Source organism: Podarcis tiliguerta (genome assembly GCF_965153285.1).
Source record: "Podarcis tiliguerta genome assembly, chromosome: 6".
Lineage (NCBI taxonomy): Eukaryota > Metazoa > Chordata > Lepidosauria > Squamata > Lacertidae > Podarcis > Podarcis tiliguerta.
Window position 1 is genome coordinate 58264313 of NC_139539.1, and position 27669 is coordinate 58291981.

A 27669-nucleotide genomic window follows, 5' to 3' on the forward strand; every position below is an offset into this window, starting at 1 on the left:
ACACTGACTTCCACCCAAAGTTTGTTGACTGATTTTTTGGGGAAACCTACCATAGAATGGGTGCAGGACTCATAACCAAACATATAGCATACAAGCAGTGGATGATAAATACCGAATAAGTGCAAAAAGGACAAAGCAGCTGTCAAATCTGCCAGAAAGTTGACTTCTTTTATTTCTTATACTTGAATTCTGACGATTAGCAATTGGATTGTTAGATGTACATATAACATTTGTGTTCTTTAAAAAATGCTTCTCCGTAGGCTGAGCAAGGAGCGGGTTGGAGAGCTGCAGCAGCAGATTGAGGACCTCCAGAAGACCTTGCAGGAACAAGAATCCAAGACTGAAGGGGAAGGGGTAGGTATTAGATGGGGATAGTTTTCATAATACCGCTTCCTGCTGTTTGTTGTCCTAGCACCATGGTTTTGTTGCTGAAGGCTCTGTTTACAATGAAAACATATCTTTAGCCATGTAAAATGTAAAAACAAACTGAAAAGCAAACATTCTGAAATGATTAGAAAAAGCTTTTGAAAAAGGTGGGGAACTTGAATCTGAGTTTCACATGCAAAACAATCTCTTTAGTCCTCCTGAGTGATGGTGAGAATAAGTGTTAAAAGAAAATTAAAAAACACCTTTTGCTTAAGTCATCTTTGGAGAGAGGCCTCCCAACATTACATTGTTGGAAGCAATCATTAAGCACTAAACTAGCACCTGTGTGTGTCATCAACAGCTACTAGAACTGGTTACTGTTGGGAATAAATTATTGTCCTAATAAATAATAAGACCTAATAAATGTTACTTGTTTTTATAGTCCAGCAAGCTGAAGCAGAAGATAGCAGCACATATGTAAGTTACATACTTTATTTTAGTGTGCTGTATGTGTGTAAACATAAAGCATGAGAGATTCTTTTTGACTATATGCAAGTTGATTCATGTCTTCTGTCCCTTCCCTGCTGTGGAAGGAGAGGAAGTGATGCTGCCGTGGGCATTAAAGAAGTTATACCAATCCGTATCAGCCCTCCCTGCAATACTCTACATTCTTGATGCAAGCAGACAGCTTCATAACCCTGTTGGAGGAGCCAGTAGGGTGGTGCTATGGAACTGGCCTGCCACCAGTTGTGTCACTTCCACTTACCATGATTGTGTGGGGCAGGGCAGTATGAGATTGGGGTGGGGCGGGAGCACCAGGTTGGCTCTGCTGGTATGCCAGCACTGCCCTGCCTGCCCTGCCCCCACTGTCTCAGTCAGTAGCTATGATCCGGTTTCCAGGACGCCACCGAATGCTCCTGCCTGATTGAGGATCTCATTCATTCACTTGTCTTCCCCTGCATCACTCCATATCCAGCATGGTATTTGTAATGTTCTGTAGTCACTCAGAACTGCAGCAATTAAATTGCATATTGTCCCAAAGCAGGTTTGAATATACCAACACCTTTTTTTAAAACCTTCACTACTTTTTTTAAAAAGCTTTCCAGTTCTTTGTGTAGACAAGACCTACAATATTTGTAATAGAAAACCATTGAGTATCTTCTGTTTCCTAAGTGTCTGCTCTGAAAATTTATATATTTGATTTGGGATAGTTTGCCTTACAGCTAATTTGTTAGTGTTTCTTGCTTCCAGTTCGTTTTTGAAAATATAGTAATACAGCCAAACCTTGACTCCCGAACGCCAAAAACCTGGAAGTAAATGCTCCGGTTTTTGAACATTTTTCGGAAGCCAAACATCCGACGTGGCTTCTGCTTGAGTGCAGGAGGCTCTTGCATCCAATCGGACGCTGCACCTCGGTTGTGCAACATTTCGGAAACTAAATGGGCTTCCGGAACGGATTACGTTCGACAACTGAGGTTTGACTGCATCTGGTATAGAGCAGTTTATCTGGCTATTTTGGGCTCGTGAGAATATGAAATGCTGATGTGGCCTGACCTCTGATTTTGAATCTTACAGGGAAAAATTGAGTGAAGTCCATGATGAATTGCAGAAGAAGGAGGCGCTTCTTGCAGACCTGCAGCCAGATCTAAATCAAAATGGTGAGTGATTTGATGTGAATGTTAATTTTTATCAGCAATATTGTTTCATTACAGTTTCTCCTCATGCCTGGGCTAGGCTACGTGCTTGGTATCTTATTCCATTAGTCTGTAAAATACTGCAGAACGGTACCTGGTACATGGGAAGATGGTGTGCTTTTCCTCTTGCTCTGATAACTAAATCTTAAATGATTGAGTTGCTGTCCATGAGATGGTGTCATACTGTGCTTCTCGAAGGACAATGATGAAGCTCCATCATGGAGAAAAGCTGCCACAAGCCAGACTTCCTTGGCTATCGTTTGATGGTACTTGCCTGGAACTCCTAGTTGTTCCTATTATGGATAGAAATAATTAAATGGTTGTGAACCCTTCTGGAGCCTGCTGTATCCCAACTCAAGTTCATCAATTATTTGAGGCTTCGATAAGACACAGTCTCCATTAATAATGACATTTGGTTTTCTGATAAACAGCACAAAAAATTGAAGAACTGGAAGCAGCTTTGCATAAGAAAGATGAAGATATGAAATCGATGGAGGAGAGGTATAAAATGTACCTGGAAAAAGCAAGAAGTGTGAGTATTTTCTAAAATGTCAGGTTTTCCCCCCTACAAATCTGGAACTGGAAGCCCCTCTCTCATGCTAACTACAGTTGTACCTCGGAAGTCGAACGGATTCCATTCCGGAAGTCCATTCAACTTCCAAAAGGTTCAGAAACCAAGGTTCGGCTTCTGATTGGCTGCAGGAAGCTCCTGCAGCCAATTGGAAGCCGTGGAACCCACGTCAGACATTCAGGTTCCAAAGAACGTTTGCAAACCGGAACACTCACTTCCGGGTTTGCGGCGTTTGGAAGCCAAAACATCAGAGTACCAAGGCGTTCGGCATCCAAGGTACACCTGTACCATCATGTTTAAAGGTGGATTCATTCTATATTTTGTGTTCAGCTTTTCTAGTTCTGTTGTTTCGGCTTTCATTCAGCAACATCAACCAAAATGCTTACACATGCTTTTATATGGTTGACATTTTTAACCAGTGTTAGAGCAGACCTGTTGGAATTAATTGGCATGACTAAAGTAGGTCCATTAATTTTAGTGGGTCTCGTCTGTTTCTTAACTTAGTTGGATACAATACATTGTGCTGGTTCTTTTGTTTTTTTAATGAAGCGTTGCACATCTTACTGCTGAATTATTTTGATTGGGTAGGAGGTAGGTTTGCCAAATTCATTTATGTTCATCTTTATGCAGGTGATAAAAACGTTGGACCCCAAATTAAATCCTGCATCTGCTGAAATCATGTTGCTGAGGAAACAGCTGACAGAGAAAGATAAAAGAATTGAAGCACTTGAGGTAAGAACAATTTTAGCATCTCCTCTGGATGTTGTTTCCAATTTAATTACAGGAACTGCTATACAGAAGAGCCAGGAGAACAGTTATTTCAAAAACCATTGTTTATAACCATACATAGTAGGAAAGTATAGAGAGAACAGAGCATTCAATACAAGCTCCAGTATTCATTGAGATTTATGAAGCATCTTACAAAATTATGTAAACATGGATCACTTGGTTAACTTTGAATGTTGGGGCCAATATAATTTCCTTTGCCTATATCTTAACAATTTGTAAATTTTTTGTAGGGAGAATGTAAATTGGCCAGGCTACATGACCATGAAGAAAAGTTAATTGTGTCTGCATGGTACAACAAGGTAAGCTAAAGTGTGTCTTGTTTGTGTGAGAGAGTGAATATGTGAAAATAAGTATTAATACTTCTCAGAAGCCAAAATAGTCAGAAACCAAATACTGAATTTTGAAATTTAAGAAATGCCCATTTATTGAAATGAGGGATTGTTTTCTATGTTGAGAAATGAAGATGGTCCCTATCTCTAGTGGTACTGTAACCACTATGTATTTAGCATCAGCAGTGTGCTAAATGCTATATAACAACTGCCCCCCCCCCCACTTTTCTGACATATTTGCAAGTTGTCCTGTAGCATGGGTGGGGAGCTTGGTAGATTGTACCACTGCAGCCAGTCAGACTTCTGAGAAGATGGTGGGTTGAATCCAGCACTGCATGTACAGAGTTCTGCTCACACAATTGGATTTTCCTTCCTCTCTTCCTTTGGAGAAGATTTTTGAGTGGCCAGGCAGTGAGGGCTGCAGGGGAGGTTTCATTATGCAAGCAGAAATCTGCCATGCAAGTAGAACAGCAGCATAATGTTTCCTTTTAGATTTATAATATGCATTTTAAATTTAGGTTTATAATCTACAAAATTTAAAATACGAAATTACCTACTTTCAATGTCCTCCTCTGCGGTCTAACCCACAGAGCCTAGGGCTTGCCGATCGGAAGGTTGGCAGTTCGAATCCCCGCAACGGGGTGAGCTCCCGTTGCTCGGTCCCTGCACCAACCAACCTAGCAGTTCGAAAGCACGTCAAAGTGCAAGTAGATAAATAGGTACCGCTCCGGCGGGAAGGTAAACGGCTTTTCCGTATGCTGCTCTGGTTCGCCATCAGCAGCTTAGTAATGCTGGCCACATGACCCGGAAGCTGTCTGTGGACAAACGCCGGCTCCCTCGGCCTATAGGTCAGGCGTACCTTTACCTTTAATGTCCTACTTTGTATGATTTCTTTCAGAAAATGGTATATGTATGAATAATAATTTTGAGTAATAGTGGCTATAATAGCTGCCAGAATCTCTTAACTGTTTTCAGGAAGGAATGCAAGGAATCATGTTTAATCTTGCTTCATTCCAGAGCTTAGCATTTCATAAACTGGGCATGGAATCTAGACTCCTAAGTGGGAATGCTGCCTACAAAGACGCTGGTCCCTGCACACCCGGGCGCTCTTTCCTTGCACAGCAACGGCACGTGACCAATACCCGAAGGAATCTTTCTGTTAAAGTACCACCTGCAACATCGGATTAAACCACAGAGGATATTCGTGCACTAAAGTGTCCTTAACTTATTTTGTAACTTTTGTTTTTAACTACCTGACGAAGAGCGTGATTGTGATGCTGGGCATCAGCTATTTTACATCTGAGACCCATAAGGCTGGTAAATTTGATTTGGCCAGCGATGACTATAAAAAGCAACATATGTCAAATTACTTTTCTTGATTTTAAACAGATCTGAGGTATGTGTCGATAAGCACAGCTCAAAAGGAGTTTTATTTGTCTTCATAATGTATATATAAATACCAAAATTGGCATCCTATTTAAAATCCTATTTAATGTTTTAGTCTAGGATGTGTACTGATTTTAGTGGGAGTACAGTTTTATGACTGTCATCTGCACAAAGAAAAGTAATCCTCGCCCCCCACCCCACCCCCGGACCTTCTGCTACGTTACAAAAATAACAAGGACCAAATTAGAAAATCTATCATTCTTTTTCAGCATTCATGGCATGAGGGATTTTTGATTGCAAGCAAATTGTAACCAAAATGATTTACTAATTTCAGGACTGTCCACCTAATGCTGCAGTTCTGCTGAAGTCCATTCAAGCTTTATTGAACTCCCATTCAGTTTTGTAATAAGTACTGGGGCTGCAGTCCAAACACCCCTTTGGGGGGGGGTTGGAGCGGGGAGCTAGGAGTGTCGTCAGTGGGGTCACTGGCCGATACAAAACCCTGAAAAAGAGTGTTGTGGGGAGGACCTGAGCCAGTTGGCCTGGAAGGAACTGGAATCCAAGCCAGCCACACTGCCTTGATGTGACATCATTGGGCCTGGTGAGGACTTAATCACTTCACCAGCCCCAAGCTGAGACAGCTCTTTGCCTGCTGGGCTATAGATATAACAGTGGGACTGCTACTCCATTAGGTTCTGCTGCCCCCTGGCCAGGGTTTGGACTGCAGCCTTAAATCGCCATTTTATGTAATGAAAAGGATTCAGGAAAGACAAAATGTCTATGTATTTGCACTCAACTATCGATGTCTTTATTTTAAAAAAAAACACGTAAAATTACAGCCTTTTTAAAGGTTGCAAAATTAACCTTGACTGAAGTCTCCTTAGTAGGTTTTGAGCCCAGACTACTGAGTGGTGTCTGTTTTTGTCTCTGTCGTGTAATGTCCTGCTCATGCAGGGATGCAGTGTGTTCAGCTGTGGCACAGTGAGAGGAAGGCTCTGATCCTATGCTGCTCCTGAGGATTGGCTGCAGATGTCCCAGACACTTGTGTGTCTAGCCCTCCATTGTGGTATGACTAGGTACTGGGTTGAGCTCCAAGGGAGTAACTTGATGGCATTAGGTAGACATCATTTGTTGCTGTATCTTTTGCAGAATAAGAGCTTGAAGTCTATTCCAGAGAACGGTGAGTCGCTGGAGTAGGTTACCTTCTTACCTAGTAAGAAGCTGCTAGGGTTGCTTTTAAAGCCTTCCAAAATGCTATTAACATTTAAAAATTATCATTATCAGGTCAGAGAACAAAAGCAGTAGGGAAGATTCTCACAGTTGTTTGTGTGTGCTGTTTACTTTGTGCATCTGATGAAGTAGACCATTGCACTTTGTGTTGCAATTAGCCATTTTGTAATTTTAAAAATTGAGGCACATTATTATTTAGGCCGATAGCAGTAATTCCAGACACAAAGAGCAGACTTAAGTGCATGTTCACAGGGTGGAATGCATGGTTATTTTTTAAGGTGGACTCTGTGTTTAAAAAGTTACTTGCACATGGGCCAGAATTATGTTTATAAAATGTAATGCAGCCTTGAACATTACTGCAAATAAAATGAAGTCTGTAATCTGAGTTGCAGGGGGTTTTTGGGGGTGAGGACTAACATAATCAATAACTGCAGCTTAAACTTTAAAATTTTTAGCGTTTTATTAAAATTGGCCTAAAATATCTGATGATGTGACTACAGTATTACATGCTTTTATGTGGAAACTGATACTACAAATGTCTAACAATTCTGTTTTTTAATGACGTGCTATACTTAATACCAGCACTGTAAAGTTATAGTGTGCTACTGTCTGAGCCTTCAGTCTTTCAAGCTGTTTTTCAAGATTTCATGTCTGTTGACTACCTCCTTGGTACTAAGCTCTTACCGTTCTGTTCAACCTGCTGACTTGTGTTTTTGGTAGCTTTTTCCCTGGTCTGAATTTGTAGGGAGAAATGGTGAATACAAATTTTGTAGCATGTTGCTTAATGTTTTGATACTATACTATATTCTTGTAATCAAATATGGTCACAGTGAGTAGTCTCCACAGATAACAATTCACATACATAGGATACTTTTCTTCAGTGGCTTTAATTTATAGTGTGTTCTGTATGACAACTACTGCTAGTACAGGAAAGTCAACATCAAGGCCCCAGTCCAGCTCAAGTTAGTAATAACTAAAGCTGCAGTCCAAGCACCATTCCAAGTGGGCATAGTTTAGATTGTGCTGTACATTCTGTTGTAAGCAGTGAATTTAAAAAAAAAAAAGCCAGGACTGACTAATTTCTATGGGACTTGGTGTCAGCTAACTTGAGCGGCTGAGTTGGATGCTAGCTGATGCAACTCTGCTGCATATGTGTCTTGGTACTGTCTACCTCCATGTCAAAGAGCCAGAAAAATATGGCTGTACTTTATCTTAAATTACTTTTTTGTGGTAGTTTGGCATTGCTCTATTACAGTGATGGCCAAACTTGGCCCTCCAGCTGTTTTGGGACTACAACTCCTATCATCCCTAGCTAACAGGACCAGTGATCAGAGATGGTGGGAATTGTAGTCCCAAAACAGCTGGAGGGCCAAGTTTGGCCATCACTGCTCTGTTAGATGGAACAGAATGATGGTGGTAACATTATTTTTAATTACAAATTCCATGGGTTGAAGCCAGTCATGTCCCCTGGCTAATGGAAGGGCCTTTGATCTTGTGAAAGCTCCTATGAGTACATGGGAGCAGAAGTTTATTTCCACATATTCCTCCTTCAGTCCCCCATACCACTTTTAAGTACTAGTCCAAAGGACCTCCCAATCCTCTGGAGGGATTGCAGAAGGAAGAGGGGAATCTTAAGTCTCATCTGTCCTCACTTTCTGCTCACAATCTACTGGATTAAAAAGAGTGTTCTGTCAGCAGAGGGCTACATCCCATGCAATCTTAGAAAGTTTGAGCTTTTTAATGAACTAAGAGACAAAGTAGATATGTCGGTGAATTCAATTAGACATCTATGGAAAAACTCGATGGGGAGTTTTTTTGTCAGAGAAGCATATTTACTGCCATGTGTTCTTTTTAGTCCCAACTTGTTAAAGAAAATGTTACTACTTACCATTTTGCAGCCATCTTTCAGAATGCTGAACTTCACAAGGATTAATCTAAAAGGAGAGAGAGAGAGATTTTTCAGCTATCCTGGTAGAATTGTTGCTATATTGTGCCCATTGCCACCTATGTGACCTGACCATTCACAGGCTATATACACAGCTCCTAGGCTTGGCTGTTTGGCCAGAGGAAATGTGTGGGCAACCCCTTTATGTGCATATTTTCATGCTGCTGGATTGCACTGAGTGTCCATGGAGGCATAGCAGCTCAATCATTGCACAGGTAAACTTGTGAATCTGCAGCCATAGCAATTTTATGTAGTAATTGTGTGCAACTGAATTTGTGGTGGACTACTTGGTGTTTAGTTTCTAAACTTAAACTACCTCCTTTGAGTAATAAAATTCAGCTATTTGATCACCAGCAATTGAATTCAGAATTTTGATTCTCCTAGTTTAATTTAACTATGAATTGAGTTAGTCTCTCTTGTGTTTTGCTTGCAGGGCAATACTATACATGTCTACTCAGAAGTAAGCCCCACTGAGTTCAATGGTACTTACTCTCATGTAAGTATGTATAGGATTGCAGCCTTAGTGTGGAATATTTGCAGCCTTAGTGTGGAATATTTCTTTGATTTGAACATAATGCAAAGGAGTTACTTATCTATGTTAAGTCCTTAAAATGTGCTGTGCTTAGATGGGATGAAAATGTTGATGCATACACACTATGTCTGAAAAAGCAGTCTCTCTAATAAAGTAATATTAATTGATGTCAGATGCAGACTTACTTGAGCTGATGGAGACTTGCAATCACCCTTCATCTGTAATTCTTCATTAATTAAAAATGTAGCATAGAAACTGGTTCACCAAGTGTTGGTCCCACAAAACCTTGCAGTCACATTTTAATCAGGTTTGGGCTGCAATTACTGCTTAGTAAGTTGTACAGTGTTTGGCAATTATTGGCAAAACCTATCACTACTCCCACACAATCTCCATTCCTTTCAGTGGGGATTGTGTAAAAACCTCAAGTGGTGCTTAAACACTATGTTCCCTGTATTGATTGCATGTTTATTTTCATTAGAGTAAAAGCACTTTGTTTGTATAACAATTTATGAATTGACACTATGGCTAATTATGGGATATGTGATTTCACCAACTTTTAAAAATCATGCATACATTTAGACAAGTTTCTGTAAGAACGCGACCAAACTAAAACATGCAGTAGAATTAATGAAAAGTTTTAGTTCATTAATAAAAAGTGTTCTTTTCTACAATAACCATTTGCTTGGATTCACATAATTGTAAGCAATACCAATGTTTTTTCTTCAGTAAGGATAAATAGGCCTGACTTCAGGTTTTCTGTTAGACTTGCCGGGGTCTAATCTATTTGACGTGTACAAGTCTGATCCTGTGCAAAGCAAATGGGCTGTATAGAAATAGAGGAAGAAATTGCACTAATTTGTAAACATGGTTTTACTCTTGATTCAAGAAATATTCTTTTATATTCACATTAAAACCTTTTGACATTAATTTTGTGGTCTCTGGTTATTTTATCAGCACCCTTTGCGTTACAGTCTTGTCAAACCCACTGCATACTCCTAACCAGCTGCAGTCTGTTTACCCCCACTCCCAAAACTACAAAACACACTAATTTGTGAGAGCTGCAGAAAATAAGTATTATTAAGCACCTCAGAAGCACAGTATACCAATAACTGTAAACTTTGTCATGTGCCTCCTTTGTATTGAATCCGTGTATCCTACAGGAGCTTTACACAGCAATTAAGCAGATCATAACACGTTTTCTTGTTTTGCATTAAACAAGATGGAGCCATCAGAGCATTGCCATTGGATGAATGCATGTGTCATGTTATTTTGGGTCCCTGAACCTCTGTTTGTGCAAGCACTCACCTCTATCAGTGCTTTGTGGCCTAGGTTTCTACAAGTGTGATGCAGCCCCTCCACACTTGCTCTTCCACCTAAAATGTGGGTGGTTAAGCAACATCTGGAAGAAGTGATGTAGCCAGCTTCTGAGTAGCCAGAAACTTGTTTGTAGCTGCTAAGCCTCTTTATAATGTCACCATGACTCATAATCTGCTTGCAGTAAAATGTCTTAACTCTTGAAACTGCTAGCTTTCTACAGAACAAGTAAGCAAGCACAGACAAAAATCTTGGCTTGAATACAGAAAGCACTGTGGAGCTATTCACCACCCTGTGGCTGGGTGGGGTGGGGGTAGAATCTGCTGTTACAAAGGCTGTGATGCTGTTGCTCCTGAGCAGAATTTCCCACTCCCCGGTCAGTGACACAGGAGGCATGTAGTAGCTTGCAAGCGAACAAAGTAATGGGTGCATAGAAACCTCTGTTACTTTTGCACAGTAGGCTGCATTCCAGCTCCGCAAAAGTCAGACCCATTGCTTCATCCTCCGGGCAAGCAAAAGGCACTACAGTATATCTCAATTAAAGTACACATTCTAACCAAGCAAAAGCTCTCCAGTTTGAACAGCACAGCCAGTGAGCAATGTTGCCTGGAGAGGGGCATAGCCCAAGGGTGGTACAGAACAAGCAGGAGAGCCACATCCAGCCCAGGGGTCTGAGGCTGCCAGCCCTGGACTTCCCTGCAGACTGGAACAACAGATTGGGAACACAATAGCTGTATTCAGGCAAGCATTTCACTGGCAGGCAGGAGATAGAATCTGATGCCTTCTGCATGCAATCCAGATGCACCAGCACTGAGCTATGGCCATACGGTTTCCATATAGGAGAACACACACACTTGTCTTTAGTAGCACCAGCATTTGAGCTCTGCAGTCCTGTCCTACAACAGTGTTCTCATTAAAGTAGGGCACACTGTTTCCATGTTACATGTTAATGCACTAATTTGAATGCATGCTGAAGTATACGTGAGTTTCTACGAGGTGAGACGTAGTGATTACAGCAAGAGACTTTATTGAGCAAACAGAACAAAGCAACAGGGGCAAAGCAAGTAATAACGTATGTATTTCTGAAGGCCTGGGCCACTCATACTCTCAACATGTTTGGTTGTCTAAACCCCCAAGCTGCGAATCGTAACTCAGAGCTTAAAAGCCAATGCCAGTAACCCAAACCCTGACAATGCTATTGATTGGATATCATGTATCGAATCAGAACAGAGGGGCAAAGAATCCTAGTCCGGACCACTGAGTACATAACACAAACTTTCTGTAAACTGCTTGGTTTTTTTATGATTAAACAGTATATAAATCCTATTTAATACATAAAATCAGAGAAAACAACTCAGTACTTGCTGAAAAGGAGAACTTCTAGCAGCTCTACAGGGGTCCAATACACTTTGTAAATTGTACAGTGGTACCTCAGATTACAGACGCTTCAGGTTACATACGCTTCAGGTTACAGACTCCGCTAACCCAGAAATAGTACCTCAGGTTAAGAACTTTGCTTCAGGATGAGAACAGAAATTGTGCTCCAGCAGCGCGGCAGCAGTGGGAGGCCCCATTAGCTAAAGTGATGCTTCAGGTTAAGAACAGTTTCAGGTTAAGAGCAGACCTCCAGAACGAATTAAGTTCTTAACCCGAGGTACCACTGTATACAAATTTGAGCATGCTCCACTGGACAGTTTGTTCCAAGCGAGTTAGATAAATTGCTCTGAATGTTGAGAAAGCGTGTTCTCATTAAAGGAGAGCACGTGTTGCGGATGGGGCCGAGCAAAGCACCCCATGGTTGCCAGGCAGGATAGATTGAAGGGGCTTGGATCGGATTGGTGATTGGTGTTACTGGGGTAAATTTGATGTTGCCAATTTAGGGGTGGGAACAGAGGTTATTTAAACAAGGCTCACAGCATGTTCCTTTCTCTTTCGCTGTGGGCATCGGATCACATGGAGCACTTGGACTGTCTGGAGGACAGTGAAGCAATCTTCTCATTGTCTGGTTACATTTCTTTATTTCCCCCTTCTTTTAATCCTCTCTAGTCCCTTAAATAATTTAATTCCCCCTTTTTCCTGTTCGATTTCCCACCCCACCCCTTACCCTGTCCCAGTGGCGTAGCGTGGGTTGTCAGCACCCGGGGCAAGGCAAGTAATTTGCGCCCCCTAACCCGTGGATTTGCGCCCCCTAACCCTAACCCCCAGATGTTGCGCCCGGTGCGGCCGGCCCCCCCTGCACCCCCCACGCTACGCCACTGCCCTGTCCTGTGGGAAGATTCTTCCTGTATCTGTGGCTTGCCTTTCCAATAGGGAGAGAGCCCCATTAGGGGCTTTCTTTCGCAAAAAGGTTTCCCCCATTTCTCCTGTTGTAAATTGTGGGGCTAGTCAGGGCTGTTCCCAGCTTAGGTAGACATGCTTAAGCCAGCACTGCATGTCTGTTTCTAACTAACCACAGTCACTTTCAACTGACTACTGTTATCATGAAAAGACATTGGTAATTGGAACCAATGGGCAATAAAGAACAAAAACTGAGGAGGTAATACTGCTAAACCTACTTAAAATAAAACAGCATAAAATATGTTCCCCCACCTTAGCGACAGAATGCACACACCTTTTACGGCAGCGGCAACAACGTAACTCCAGCCTAAAGGCTCCACATCCTTTGGAGCCTGGAGAGCAAACTTCTGAATCAGGACAGCAAAGAAAAGGAAAAACTCGCTCCTCGCCAACTGCTGACCAGGGCAAGCTCACTTTCCTAGCAAAGAGGGAGAATAGACTGTGTTAGTGGAGAGCTACAGTGAATCTCATTTTGCCAGTCAGGCAAATGGGAACACTGAACAGCTTTGATAATTGTTTCTAGGATTTTGGAATAGACACATTTCAGGTACATAAATTTCTATTTTGTGTACGGATTGAGGGAAATTCAATTTTGTTTACATTTAAATGGAAATCTACCTAATTTGTACTCTTCAAACCAGATTGAAGAAATACAAATACAAATGAAGGAAAGATCTCATCAGCCTTGAAAATGTAAACTTGAGAAATTTTAAGCATTTAAATAATTGCCCATATTAAAAAACCCTCACTCAATTACCTAAATATTTCATTGGCAACTGGGGCTTTTGGACGATCTGTAAAGTTTTCGCCCTGATGGACAAGAGCCTCTTTCACCAGATGGAATCCATTCACAACCACAATCCACATGCTTCCAATCTGAAGGCTGAAGACATTGCCATATTTTTCAGTAAGCTGGAAGGAGAGTGAGGAAGAATCATTTCTATTTTGTTTTTTAAAATATGATGATGATGATTCCTAATTAAGACCTGAAGTCTGGGATTGAGTTTGTGGGAAGGGCTAGGGTCTCACCTCACCCACCCTGCATATTGTGTTGTCGTCTTGTGCCTAAGGAGAAAGCAAACTGCTCTCTGGGCTGAGGAGCTAGGAGAGATCTAGCTGGCTGCTGCCTTGTCCAAGCAGATAAATTGGTTTGTAGCTCTGGACCTTTCCCAGGACAGAGCTACAGGATAAAGGCAGAAGTGGCATGAAAAACCTACTAATGACACATGCAAATAAACATCCTACCTTTAAAGGCAATTGTGGGTACAGAATTGTTATAAATAACTGTTGGGTAAAATAGATCCTATGTTCAGAGGCAATACATATCTGGATACCAGATGCTGGGAATGAACAACAGTAGAGGCATTTGTCTTTGTGCCCTGTTTATGGTCTTCTCAGAGACATCTGGCTAACCAGTCTAAGGATGCTAGAGGGCATCTTAGCCTTATCCTCCAGTGAAGCCAGTGCATAGCTGTCCACCTTCCCTTTTTTTTGCGGGAAATTCCCTTATTCCAGCGCCGTTTCCCGCTGCTTCCTGCTGCTATCCCGGATTGTTAGATATCCTGTAGATTGTCCTCGGGACAGGTGAAGCTGCTGATCCCTTATTTTCAAATCTGAAAGTTGACAGCTATGAGCCAGTGTGGTGCAGTGGTTAAGAGCAGTGGACTTGTAATCTGGTGAACCGGGTTCGATTCCCCACTCCTCCACATGCGGCTTCTGGGTGACCTTGGGATAGTCACACTTCTTTGAAGTCTCACAGCCTCACTCACCTCACAGAGTGTTTGTTGTGGAGGAGGAAGGGAAAGGAGATTGTTAGCTGCTTTGAGACTCCTTAGGGTAGTGATAAAGCGGGATATCAAATCCAAACTCTTCTTCTTACACTCCTATACAGTGCATTGTCAGGCTAAACTCATGCCATGATTCCTCATCCTTACCTTGTGTAAGGTAATATATATGTAGCATATTACCCAGAAAAGAAAGAGGCCTGGGCTCTGGGGGGTAATTCCTTGGGCGAATCTGTTTCTTGCAATCAGTAAGAAGTAGAAATGTAGCCAGAAACACCAGAACGACCTGCAGGGACAAGGCCTCCCAGAGGACAGAGAGCAGCTGGAGCAGCATCTTCAAACCCTTCTAGCCTTCCTTTGTCAGAATGGATTGCTATCTGTCGAGGGAATCCAAAATCACATGCAGGTAGAGAAGCACACCTGCCCTCTTGGCTAACGTTCCTGTAAGAACTGAGGGCAAAGTTTCCACACATCATTATACATTAGGGTCACCAGACATCCCCGGTTCCCGGGGACAGTCCCTGGATTTGCAAATCTTTCACCGGGAAATGTGGCAGCAGCAGCAGCCTCAGCAGCCCGGAGCCAGCCTGGTAGCGCAGTTGGTTCTGGCTGGCTTCAAGAGCTGCTCGCTGCCATGGCGCCCGACATTTTTCCTCGCCAGAAGTCCCCATATGATGTGTCTTGTGCACATATGATGTGCCTTGTGCAATCTCCTGTCCCCTTCCCCCTTTGTTTTGACTGATCAGGGGAGGCTTGGGAGTTGCAGCCTGCCAGCCGTTGCCCAGTTTTTTTTTAACTCTGTGCATTTATGTTTCACAGGGTGTGAAAGAAGAGCTTTGCACCTTTATACAATATGCATGTATGCTTGGGCCCAGGGTCTTTTGCCTCACCATCCCCACTACTGACTCCCTGTTGCTACTCAGCTTCAAAAAAAAAAAAGTGTCCCCGGATTCATTGAAAAAAATCTGGTAACCATATTATACATCATGCCCACAAAGAGGCAGAAGGGAGATGACTTAATGTGTAACTCTTCCTAGGGGGAAGGGGGGAGCGTAGCTTTCTCAGTCAGAATATTTCCTTCTTGTTTTCACAATTCTGCGGAAGACAAGTAAGTGTCCTTCCCGACATTTCTAGAATTCTCTTCAAAGTCTGTGCTCTGTGCATAAATAATTAACTTCTGCCATGAAGTATGATCCTGTTCCTGAGACCTTTGGACTGATATCTTGATAAGGGGTCAGAGGAGTCAATTCAATGGTCTTCTGTTCTGCATAGGTTCAATTTTGCCTTGGCAGGCCTGGCTCAAGACATCTTGCCGTCTGAGGCAAATGAGAAAACGGCACCAGAGGTAGACTAGCCCTGAAACCAGGAACTCCATTTCTTCCCCTCCAAGCTCAGTGAGTGAGGCTTGCTAGGTGAGATGCACACCTGCAGGAGCTGAGCTCAGCCAGGTGCCAACGATGCTCGCCTGCCTGCCCACTTGCCTCCACCCATCTCACTGCCAGCCAATATGCCTCAGAGAGCTTTGTGCACTTGCCCAGGCCCCAGGCCTTGCCTGCCCAGACACCTGAGCCTGAGTCCCTCTCAGCATGGCCAAGCAGCAGCTGCATGTAAGCATCCAGACAGAGTGGAGCAACAAGTGGAAGAGGAGGAAATGCTTTCTTCTTCTTCTTCGGGTTGGCAGAAGAGCATGCCTTGAAGTTTCCTTGTCGTGGGAGTAGAGGCCTGCTGTTCGCTAAAGTCTTCCTGCTATCAGCACCTCCTGCCATTATATGTCACCTCACACAACTCAGTGGCAGGACTGGCCCTGTGCCTTGGCCACAAACTGACTAGGATTGAGAACTTGAAAGAAATTTAAAACTTTTACTATCTTGCCATGCCCCTGTCCATCTGTATGTTCAAATGTTGGTTGGCATCCGTCTGTCTCAGAAGACAATGGAGGAGTGCGCTTTGGGGGTGAGGTCAAGCTATTGGGAGGTGACAGTGGCTGCTGTGGCTGTAGAGATTGATGTGGGAGAGACATGTCTTGCTGCAGCTGGGGCAGATGAAGGGGCGTCCAGTTCTGTCGCATCAGATGCACAATGGTGCTTCTTTTCTCTGCACTCCTCCCAGGGGTCATTTTTCCTCCAGTCCCTACCATGGATACACGACTTGGAATAGAGGGAAACCTGTTGCAGAGTAGTGATATTTAGCAGCTCAGAAGCTAAATCATATGTAAGACTGACTCGCCCTTTAGGAATTAAAGCATTGACCAGACCCTCATTAAATATTCTAAAGCTTTATTTGCAGAACAGATGATAAAAAGAAAAATATATGCAGAATATTTACAAGACACATGCTTATCCAAGCATGGGCGTAGCTTCACTTAGCTGCAGAGTACTACAGCTGCTTGCTTAAACATTCAGTCGAACTGTGCCTCTCCCTCTTCCAGCTTTGGACTCAACCTGTACCTAGGCTGCACAGCTCTTTGAAGAGATGGCTTTCAAGTTCCAGCAGTCTTCAGCTCAGCTGCCTTCGGAGAGCTCTCATTAACTGATGCATTGCGCGCGCTCTCTCTCTCTCTCTCTCTCTCTCTCTCTCTCCTTCGTAGAAAGAAGCATTCGCTGCTGTACTTCCAGCAGCGTCCAGAGAGGATTTCTGACACTGTCTCCTGCAGGGTTCCTAACAGATTACTCACCCCTCTTCCAACGCTGTGTCATCACAATGAAGTCACACAAAACGTAGCCTGTGACCCAATACTTCTTATGTGACCAAAATTAACCAACTCCATGAGAGCTACTAGGGAACATACTAGAATTAAATATTTAACCACTCAAAACTCAAAGTGTTTTCTGTAAACACACAGCAGTACACATTTATACATTCCCATTTCAGCAAATTAAACCACTATACCCCCAAAAAGCAAATGGCTGCAATTTGATTTTTTTCCCCAGTTGCCCCATTGCGCAATAACTAGTTTATGAGAAACATTCTCTAGCAAAATGCTATATGCCAGAATTTAAGATGCCAGTAAATCAGACCCTTCCAAGCTTTCGTTATTGTCCACCCAGTCACAAGAAAAAGGTGAATGATAAGTTCCTCATTCTTTAAAACCTTATTTGGATCTTTGAACAGATTCAATGGTACCAAACTTGGGGTAAAGGCCTGCATCCTGTTGCATGATTTTAGAAATTTCTAGAAACAACTTCTCCCCAAAGCATTCGACCCTCAAACAATCCCACCATGTGTATCAATACATGCCACCTGGTGACAAACACACGCAATACACGGGGGAAGAAACTGATGCACTGTGGGCCAAATGCTTGGGTGTTAAATTCCAGCTGTGTAGTAAAAGTAATTCCCTCACAGAAACAAAGATTGGTTTATGAGGTGACTTTCCCCACAACCCTTCCCCGTCTCTGTCATCTAGGGAAAACTGCAGTTTGACCCCAGCACATCCACCTACAGTGCTACCCAATATAATTTTATAAAGAGCTGAGAGTCAACCTTTATCCACACCATCATTATTCAATAATATTTGTTCAAAGGGCTTAAGACTCTGTGTTCCTTCTTCCACAAAACACTACAGCAGAGGTTGGCTCAGGACAAATATGCATCTAGCCCAAGACTCTCCAAGAAGTGCAGGCACAACAGCCCCACTAAACAACTGCTTCAACTTTTTCAAAAGGACTTTGTAAAGCTGCACTCAGTAGTACTGATAGAAAGAGGGCATGTCTTCAGAGTGACATTGCTGCTTGCCCTGTGAATGACAGCAATGCATGCTAAAGTAGCCTCAAATGTTGCTGGATTACAGCTCCAATCATCCTTGCTCATTGATTAATCCAGGTGTGGATGATGGGAGTTCTAGTACAGCAACATACAGAGACCCATGATTGAAGAACTCTGCACTAAAATGAAAAGTCAGACCAAGAAAGAAAGGTCTTCCCAAATCCTGGTCCTTACTTGTCAAGATATTTCATGTTTGCAGCTACAAGCTATTTCTATCTAAATCCCTCTGAGTAACAAGCTGGTAGTAAATGGTCCATCTTTTACAATTGTTTGTGTTCCTTTTAGCTTAAGAGAATAGAGCCCAGCTGTGGGAATTTCACTTTAGACCACCATTCATTAATTAGAAATGAAACAGAGCTACAAAATCAGTCAGTCTTTAGCAATTGCTATGCTTATAGCAGATGATGTTGCAGTATAACGTGGAACTAATACTCCCTTGTGGTTTAAACTTGCAATTTCCCACTAACAGCTAAATTGCCACTTTTAACTATTTTCATGGAAATCACTTTGCAGACTCAGTTTTAACCTTGTTATCCACTATGTTTATTGAATCACAACAATAATGCTTCTGAAAAACAATACAACCTGTGGAAAATACATTGACTACAATCCAACTCTGAGCAACCTGAAAGCAGAGATGAGCGCCGCATCCCATTGTCAAATTCCACTGGACTTAATCATCCAGGGGTCCTTTACCTTTTTACCTTACCTTAGGATATTTAGAAAAACAATTAAACTTTGCATTTTGATTTTATAAACATATGCTGGGCATTCCATTAGATTTTTATCTTCAGTTGTGATCACACATATCCTTACAAGGAAAGCAATGCCTTTTTCTCACCACTGCTAGGGCCAGCATAAGCCCACAACCTCCCAGGAGCCCCCCAGCAGCAGCAGCACCTACCAGCTGTCTTCCTCCTGGACAAGACGTGTCAGAACTACGCAGGAATATGTGTCCTCTACGCTCTTTTGAACTGGACCAGTGTCAGCCAGGGGACCCCACCATTGTCTTGACCTTCCTTAAAGGAAAGGGGGTAAAAGCAGCAAGCCATTTGTTCTCTCTCCCAAGGAAAGAGAGAGTAAAACAAGCAACACCTGCTTCTATGCTTTCAGCCAATCTGAGATGTTTGGGACACCTGGTGATAGAAACAGCCCAGGGTCCTAAAGAGCTGCTAATTCCAGTTGTCTAGGTTAACTTGCCTGGACACACCTGAGACAAGTATTCCCTAGAAACTGTTCTGTGCAAATAAGTAGTGGGTGGGTGGATGTCAAAGTCCAGGCACTCAAAGAGAATTGCCTGGATAGTTAACTGACCTTACAATGTACACAAGTCTACTCAGCTAGATTAAGAATGAAGTTGAAACATAGAAACTACTGCATTGTGAGGGAGGAAAGAAAAACAGGACTCTTTGTCTAGTTTCACTTCTTGTTTGCTATCTCCGCTCCACACCCTCATTCAAATTCTGTTATTCAAATCAATCAATTTGGATTAAGCCAAAGTTCTGTTCCTACACCATAAATTAATCCTACTTATTGAAGAAATGGCAATGATGCAAAGTGGGCCCTCTTAGCGAGAGAATGCACATATCCTGTATGGCAGGGGAGACACGGTCAGACCTATCCTAAATTCACAGCTTAATGTCACATCCTTTGGAGCCTGAAATGTGAACTTCTGAATTAGGGCAGTGAAGAAAATGAAGAGCTCGGTCCTCGCCAGCTGCTCTCCCAGACAAGCTCGCTTTCCTGGAAGGGGGTGGGGGAGAAAAAGACTGTTTCAGTCGAGAGCTTTTGCTACTGTGAAGAGTGGCACAATTTAAACAACACGGGCAGACCAAATAATTTAAAAAATAATTCTGCTGTTGCAAAATAAATATAGAAGTCGGTCCTACTTCCTAGTCAAGCAAATGGGAACACTGAACAAATATGATCATGATTTTACTGAATTTGGAATAGATATATTTGAATTGCATAAATTTATCTCATATGCAGTTTTGGAGAAAAAAACCAATTTGAATTATATTTTATTAGGAATCTACCTAATCTGCATATATCTTAGCTAAGGGTGTGGGCAAACAGTTCCTCAAGTTCAAGATGGAAGTGGGTTTCTCTTCCTTGGGGAAACTATGAAAAAATACATCAGCTGTTGTCCACTTGTGGAGCACCTGTGCCACTTATGGCACCTGAGAAAAATGTATGCAAATATTCCCCCCAAAATCCACATGGCTTACTGGGGGGGGGGGGAAGAGTATAGAAACACAATTTTGTGTAACTTCACACCTCCTATGGTAAGGTTACCAGACATCCCCGTTTCCCAGGCACAGTCCCCGGATTTATAAATCAGTCTCCTGACAAAATCCATCTATTTAGTAGGAAGTTGAAAAGTGTCCCCGGATTCATTGAAAAAAATCTGGTAACCTTATCTATGGTAGCCATTTTGTGACTTGCATCCACAGTAAAGGTAAAGGGACCCCTGACCATTAGATCCAGTCGTGACCATGTCTGGGGTTGCAGTGCTCATCTCGCTTTATTGGCTGAGGGAGCCTGCGTACAGCTTCTGGGTCATGTGGCCAGCATGACTAAGCCGCTGCTGGCGAACCAGAGCAGCGCACGGAAATGCCGTTTACCTTCCCGCCGGAACGGTACCTATTTATCTACTTGCACTTTGACGTGCTTTTGAACTGCTAGGTTGGCAGGAGCAGGGACCGAGCAACGGGAACTCACCCCATCGCGGGGATTTGAACCGCCAACCTTCCGATCAGCAAGTCCTAGGCTCTGTGGTTTAACCCACAGGGCCACCCACGTCCCCTGCATCCACAGTACTTCCTCCCAATCCCAAATGTGACCACAGGCCCCAATAGGGAGGCGACCCGTGTAGTACACCAGGCTGCAAGCAACCAAGCCATCATCATGCAGTCTCTGTTGCAATTCTAAGGAGCCATGGATCAACTTTTGTTACCTGCAGAGAATGGCAGGAACGCTTCCCTTTTCCTGAACTGACCATTTTCTAGGAAATGGCCAGGATTAAACACATTGGGTGTTTCCCACTCATCCTCGTCAAAGTGCAGTGAGGTCAAGTTGGTGGCCAAGAAGCTTCCCTGACAAAGAAGAAGCAAAGAAGACGGCAGATTAGAACGAGCAGAGAAATCTTTGTGTTTAGATCTGTGCAACTATAGCTGTACTAAGCTTCCTAGATTCAAGTCCAACCCAGAAATGATGTTTTGAAAACACAGGTTAGATTTTAAAATATATTCAAAGTAGGATAGGAAACGCCAGGTGCTACAGTTTGGGTTATTAGTGATGGTCATTAAAAAAGAAACTAGCTATCCATGCAAATGGTACAGACTGCGCTTGGAATCCATTTTTGCCAGGGGTTGGAAAGAACCAAAAGTCTATCTAGCCATAACCCCTTCCCTCCACTCCAGATCTTGATGTGCCCAAAGAACACCCCAGAGCCTGCCCAGTGGCCATGCTGGCTCAAGCAGAAGGAGTTCAACAGCATCTTGGGAGCAGCACACTGGCTATCCCTGACTTAGAACTTTGGCATCAAGTTTTCACATCTCAAGAGAAGAGGAAAGGCTTATAAGAAAGGTATATCTTCTTAATGTTTACTTTGGGAATATGAAACCCAGCCAGTGTAGTGTCCTTTGTTGTCAACCGAGGCACATTCAAAGGTATAATGTTGCTTATTCTTTGAATTTCATGAACAACTGCATTGGTGTATGGCATTCTGTCCCTGTCATCCATCGCTGGCTGGCGAGACTGGCCAATCACAGAATCTATTTCCGCTTGGACTTTTGCTGCAAATAAAAGAAAATCTCTCATCAACACAAGGATAGACTTTTTCTAAGATCTGTAGGGGAGGCCCATCTATAATATTTAATGGATTTGAGCAGACACAGAATTGATACTCCTTAAATGGATGGGTAACCAAATTTTCACTTATTGCAATCAATTTTCATTTGGACCAGTCAGCAGAGTATCCTGTTATTTTAGGAAAGGCCCCCATGATCTGCATCAGCAAACGAGGATTTAGAAGTAAACAAAAGAATATCATCTGTAAATAAAACCATGTTGCGCAAGCTAAGGGTTCCATGTAAATATTGAAAAGTAACAGTGAAAAGGGAAATCCTTGTCTAGTTCCTCTAAAGTAGCAGAAAACATGGCGTTTACATGTGGGCAAATCGCATAATATCTTAATCCATTTTTTGCATTCCAAAGGAAATCCAGCCACCATTAGTTTAGTACAGCCACCATATACTGTTTATATATTTTGTCAAAGACCTTTTCAGCATCTAATGATAAGATTATATATTGATGTTTGCTTTCAGTAGGCCTTTGTTATATACAAAACAAAGTAAGGAAAGACAAATGAGCCAACTACAGTTCTACCTTGAATATCTGGATAAATGGCCATATACAGCAAACCCCAACGCAGGGTTGTAGAAGTTGTTTCCGTTCCAGCAAGAAATAAATCCAGTGCTGAATGTAGAAGGTTTTCTTCATGGAAACTGGAAGCAGAATCCTCCTTAAAACAGAAATGCACCAAGGAGTTAAGCAGCCATTAAAAACACCATCCTACTGTCAGACCCACATGTCAAGAGATCACTAGGGGAGGCAAGGGCTCTACTCCTGAAAAGTGTCCAGGATTTAGGAAGCTCAAGGCAACAGTCCTGTGAATCACTGATGCTGGCATAAAGTATAGGTTTGTTCTGGTCAAGGACGCCAAAGCCTTAGAGAAGGTTTATTCAGACAACTGAGGCAGTGATTCTTTTAGTCATGTCAACTGTTTGCTCTCACAAACCACAGACAAGTGGTGAAATCCCAGCAGTGAACAAGTGGGGAGGTGTCTCCCCACAAAATATATTGACCTGTGCATGCAGAAATATATTTTGTCTGAAGTCATAAACTCAATGGAAATATTGAAATGTGGTCAGCCATTAGGGGCAACTCAGACAAACCACAAGACTAGTTCTGGTTTTAATATTGTTTCTCTGCCTTCTGCTATTATTTTATTATTAAATATATACATATACATTTTGTCCTTTACTTCTCTTACCTTGGCCATTTCATTTAGGTAGGCATCTATGAAGTCTCTGGGTTCAGATGGGTTCCAGTCTTCTTTGTGTTTTTCAATGATTCCTCTCACAAAGGATTTCAACTGCTCCCATTTTTTAAAAAGTGTGTGATGGGGCCCTGGCAGGTATTTCATGACAGAGGGAATGATATTGTACAGCTGAGGAAACAAAAACTAACATCACATATGTGAAGGGAAAACCCTCTCAAAAACATTCACATCATGCTGCTGTCATGGGAAATAGGCTAGCAGTAATAAAGGCTGGTGTGCACAGGCTCAAAGATGGCAGACTCTCTTGGAACCAGAGTAAATATTGCACTCACCACTGCTTATGATGGGACCCTATAGCAGTGTCTTAACTTCTTGGTTAGAATGTACAGATTGCAAATCAAATGGCAACATTGTGGTTAGTTCTACAAGCACAACTTGTAATTCCCATGAAGATGATTACCATTTTGAAAATTGTATGTATCAATGGCAGCTCATCTCATGAATATGTAGATTTTCCCTTTAATGATATGCATCTTCACACACAGATTGTAAGTGGTGTATGTGTAGAATTAATCCATGTAAAGGCAAAGGACCCCTGGACAGTTAAGTCCAGTCAAAGGTGACTATGGGATGCAGCATTCATCTTGCTTTTCAGCTGGCATTTCTCCACAAACAGCTTTCTAGGTCATGTGGCCAGCATGAATAAAGCACTTCTGGTGCAACAGGTCACCATGATGAGTGCCAGAGCGTACAGAAATGCCGTTTACCTTTCTGCCACAATGGTACCTATTTATCTACTTGTATTCTTTCGAAGTGCTAGGTTGGCAGAAGCTGGGACAGAACAATGGCAGCTCACTCTATGTATATAATTTGTGATGGTCTCACTCTGTTCACACACCTTGATTTTATTCAGCCACACATGTTATTCTCCCCATTAAAAATATGATCTGTGCTGTAACACATGATTCGGCTTCCCACTTTACGTTACTGAACACATCCCAACCTTTTCATCTTCAGTACTTTTATAAACAACACTAGGGGGCAAAGGAAAATGGATGGAAAAAGATGCTTGAATGAACAGGACGGGGAAAACAGAAATCTGAACATGAAGAAACAGGAGGACTAAAGCAAATGATTTCACAGTCAGCAATAATGTGGGAATGTGACTGGAGCCCAAGCAATTGTTTTGTGGTTATATGCAAAAGAACTCAGAGAAGACCTACCATACTCCAAACACTTCCCTGAATAAGCAATGCCTCATCAAGCAAGTGCAGTAGCTTCTGGAAGCGATTGTCATGGTATTCAAAGCGGTCCCCAAAAGTGATGGAACAGATGATATTTGAAACAGCATTATTAATCTGAAAGTGAGGGTCAAATGGCTGCCCTGGGGAGAGAGAGAAAATGGTGCAGAAGGAATTTGGGTGCTTCTAGATAACAAAAACAGAAAGTGGGGAAAGTGCTTGCGTGTTGATGAGGCAGGATTTGTTTTAGCCAAAGAAAGCATTTCGTATTAACATTATATCTTGTAATTTAACCTGGGACACCCAGGACTCTGTGGCCCATTTATATCTTCAAGTGAGCATTTATATTCTCCATAGACAAGGATTATTCTGTAACAATGGCTGTCAAAAAGGGTAAGGACAGTCTCAAAGATAGTACTGTATCTAAATATACCAAAATGATTGCACTTCAAACCCTATTCTATTTGTGATGTTGGTTGTCAAATCATCAAAATCTGCACACCTTCTCAGCCCAAACACTCCATCATTGTTCTTAAGTCTGTTCTAGTTCAGTGGCCTTGAGGTTCCAGCACAAAGCTTCACACTAGAACTTTTGTGCACCACAAAGAGCTTCCTATCAACACCCCCTTCGCCATCACAGGGTCATTCCAGTCCAAGCAGTGCTACATTTGCGAGAAGAAATAATGCTAAAGAGCTTCGCACCCTGGCTAATGTATTTTTTATCTTGTTCATAGAAAATAGCAGCGTAAATATTCCCCAGGTTTGTTGACTCTGGTTCTCACCTTTCTCAGCTTCTATTGCTTCGTTTAAGTAACGGGTTTCCTCCTGTATTCGTTCTTCTAAAGACCTTTTGCCCAAACCAAAGTTTCTGAGTGTTGATAAGGCAAACCGTCTTTGTTGTTTCCAGATGAGACCATTAGAGAAGACCAGCCCTAGATGGGAAGGAGTAATAAGTATGTACAGCAAGTAAGTAAGTAGCAAGTAAGTAAGCAATCAGTGCATATCATTAAAAAAGGAATTTTAATTATCCAAATCATTGACCATAGTAACTGAAACTTACCAAGTGACCCAAATAACTTATCAACAACAGGGGCTTTTGGTCGATCTACAAAATATTCTCCTTGATGGACAAGAGCCTCTTTCACCAGGTGTAATCCATTCACAGCCACAACCCTTGTGCTTCCATAACGAAGGCCGAATACATTGCCATATTTTTTTGCAAGCTGAATGAAGACAGTAAGGTGAATAAGCTTTAGTGTACTAGCCAAAGTCCATTACAAAATACTATCAGGAGAAGATGTATCAACATAACTATATAATTGTATATAAAAAACAGAGCCACTGCCTGAATTGTCAAAACTATAAAGTGCAGACGCATGTGTAGAATGGGGACTCCACACAACATAGTCCCCCCCCCCCAGTTTAGACCTCTGAATCTCCCTTACAGTTTACTGCAGTTTTGTCCAGGTTCTTCTCCCTGATCTTTCTTGCCACCAGCACAAAAATGCCACAAAAATGTCACTGGAGTATTAGCATCATATTATATAATATCCTATCTAATATGTTATATATTAATCTGTTGGCAGACTGGAGGGAGAGGGAGAAAGAATTGTGATTTTATGTCTGTGTACCTGATGTTTCTTGAATGCCTGTATAGAAGAAGGAAACTTTGATTGCCGTCAAATATATCAGGGACATAAGAGTTGCCAAAATGGTTTCCAGGGGCTGTAAATGGACAGGCCCCCTCCATTCTTCACCTGCAATCTGTTCACAAGACTTGCTGCTTATTTGCATGTAGTAACTTAGCCTAGGGACGTGGGTGGCGCTGTGGGTTAAACCACAGAGCCTAGGGCTTGCCGATCAGAAGGTCGGCGGTTTGAATCCCTGCGATGGGGTGAGCTCCCATTGTTCAGTCCCCGCTCCTGCCAACCTAGCAGTTCAAAGGCATGTCAAAGTGCAAGTAGATAAATAGGTACCGATCCAGCGGGAAGGTAAACGGCATTTCCGTGCACTGCTCTGGTTCGCCAGAAGCGATTTAGTCATGCTGGCCACATGCCCTGGAAGCTGTACGCCGGCTCCCTCAGCCAATAAAGCAAGATGAGCTCCACAACCCCAGAGTCGGTCACGACTGGACCTAATGGTCAGGGGTCCCTTTACCTTTACCTATAACTTAGCCTAGTCTACCACACAAAGCTGTTGCAAAAATAAAGGGGGAGTGATGGTAGGGCAATGTACAACAACACATACATACACATACACATACACATACACATACACATACACACCCACAATATTCTGCCAGCCATAGAAAGCAAATGGGAGTTAAGGACACAGATTTGTTACAAATAGCTGTTAGGTAGTGAGTGAGGCCCAAATCTGGTACCCCCCAATGGATCTTCTCAATTTTGCGCCCACTTGGCTGGGCACCTTATAGGGAGAAACATCTCACACCACCCTAAAGCCCTTTCCTCCATCCTTACCTTTCCTACTGAAATCTGAGGCTTCTTGAAATCCGTATGCAGCATGTTACCCACAAAGGGAAGAGGCCTGGGCCCTGGGGGGAAATTCCTTGGACCAATCTGTTTCTTGTAATCAGCAATAAGTAGAAACGTTGCCAGAAACACCAGAACAACTTGCAGGGACAAGGCCTCCCAGAGGACAGAGAGCAGCTGGAGCAACATCTTCAAACCCTTCTAGGTGTTCTTAAGTCAGAACAGTCTGCTGTGTGTCAAGGGAAACTTTATGCGGCTCCACTACAGCAGCCACACCCGCCCTCTTGGCTAAAGTTCCTGAAATAAGGGCAAAGTTTGTATATATTATATATCACGCCCACAAAGAGGCAGGAAGGAGATGACTTAATCACTCACTGTACCAAGGGGGGCGGGGAAGAGAGTGGAGAACAGCCGCTTTCTGAATTATAATATTTCCTTCCTGTTTTCACTTTTGTGAAACAGTAAAGGATCTTTTCATTCATGACATTTCTAAGGGGTTTTCTGCCACTGCAAGTCAAAGCACTGTCCATAAAGAAATTAAAAACATTTACTATGGAGGATGTCTTCTGTTCCTGACATGTTTGGACCGGTGGTAGTTTCAGCAGCTTTGCCCGCTTCCTAAGGAGCCAGAGAAGTCAACCTGCTTGCCTTCTGTTCAGTATTGCATGGGTTAGATTTTGCTTTGGCAACAGACTGACCAGCACCTCTGTTTTTGGTCTCCAACTCCCAACAGCCCTAGGTTGTATGGTCAACAGTCAGGGATCACTGGACAGACATCTAGTACTAAGATAGTTTTAGCCAGTAGCAGACCATGTAGAAGGACGAAACT

At 42.6% G+C, this 27669-nt stretch overlaps 3 protein-coding genes across 7 annotated transcripts in view; 1 reads left to right on the plus strand and 2 right to left on the minus strand.

Annotated features, from left to right (window-relative positions):
- HOOK1 (hook microtubule tethering protein 1) overlaps window positions 1-9769 on the plus strand; it is a 31030-nt gene extending 21261 nt beyond the window's left edge. For 2 of the 4 annotated variants that reach the window (XM_083448055.1, XM_083448056.1), the window contains exons 16-22: window positions 261-354; window positions 809-843; window positions 1942-2024; window positions 2492-2592; window positions 3262-3363; window positions 3651-3719; window positions 4767-9769. In XM_083448055.1, the coding sequence (XP_083304181.1) occupies window positions 261-354; window positions 809-843; window positions 1942-2024; window positions 2492-2592; window positions 3262-3363; window positions 3651-3719; window positions 4767-4937 (655 nt within the window). In that variant the 3' untranslated portion in view covers window positions 4938-9769. The remainder of the gene's footprint in view (window positions 1-260; window positions 355-808; window positions 844-1941; window positions 2025-2491; window positions 2593-3261; window positions 3364-3650; window positions 3720-4766) is intronic. The other 2 variants (XR_014513008.1, XR_014513009.1) reach the window with 2 other exon arrangements.
- On the minus strand, window positions 150-19073 carry LOC310680966 (uncharacterized protein). 2 transcript variants are annotated; one of them, XM_083448236.1, is made up of 7 exons: window positions 18947-19073; window positions 13251-13405; window positions 12768-12911; window positions 8254-8299; window positions 4105-4200; window positions 2155-2353; window positions 300-437 (listed from the first exon to the last, which is right to left on the minus strand). In XM_083448236.1, the coding sequence occupies exons 2-7, from the start codon at window positions 13358-13360 to the stop codon at window positions 409-411; spliced, it is 624 nt and encodes a 207-aa protein (XP_083304362.1). In that variant the 5' UTR covers window positions 13361-13405; window positions 18947-19073; the 3' UTR covers window positions 300-408. The 2 variants fall into 2 exon arrangements, with proteins under 2 accessions (XP_083304363.1, XP_083304362.1); XM_083448237.1 differs by lacking the exon at window positions 4105-4200 and having other exon boundaries at window positions 150-437.
- LOC310680931 (cytochrome P450 2J4-like) lies at window positions 18562-27513 on the minus strand. Its single transcript, XM_083448147.1, has 9 exons — window positions 26829-27513; window positions 25409-25571; window positions 25131-25280; window positions 24331-24491; window positions 23099-23275; window positions 22432-22567; window positions 21652-21839; window positions 20999-21137; window positions 18562-19785 (listed from the first exon to the last, which is right to left on the minus strand). The coding sequence occupies exons 1-9, from the start codon at window positions 27027-27029 to the stop codon at window positions 19610-19612; spliced, it is 1491 nt and encodes a 496-aa protein (XP_083304273.1). The 5' UTR covers window positions 27030-27513; the 3' UTR covers window positions 18562-19609.
- Between the last annotated feature and the right edge of the window lie 156 nt (window positions 27514-27669).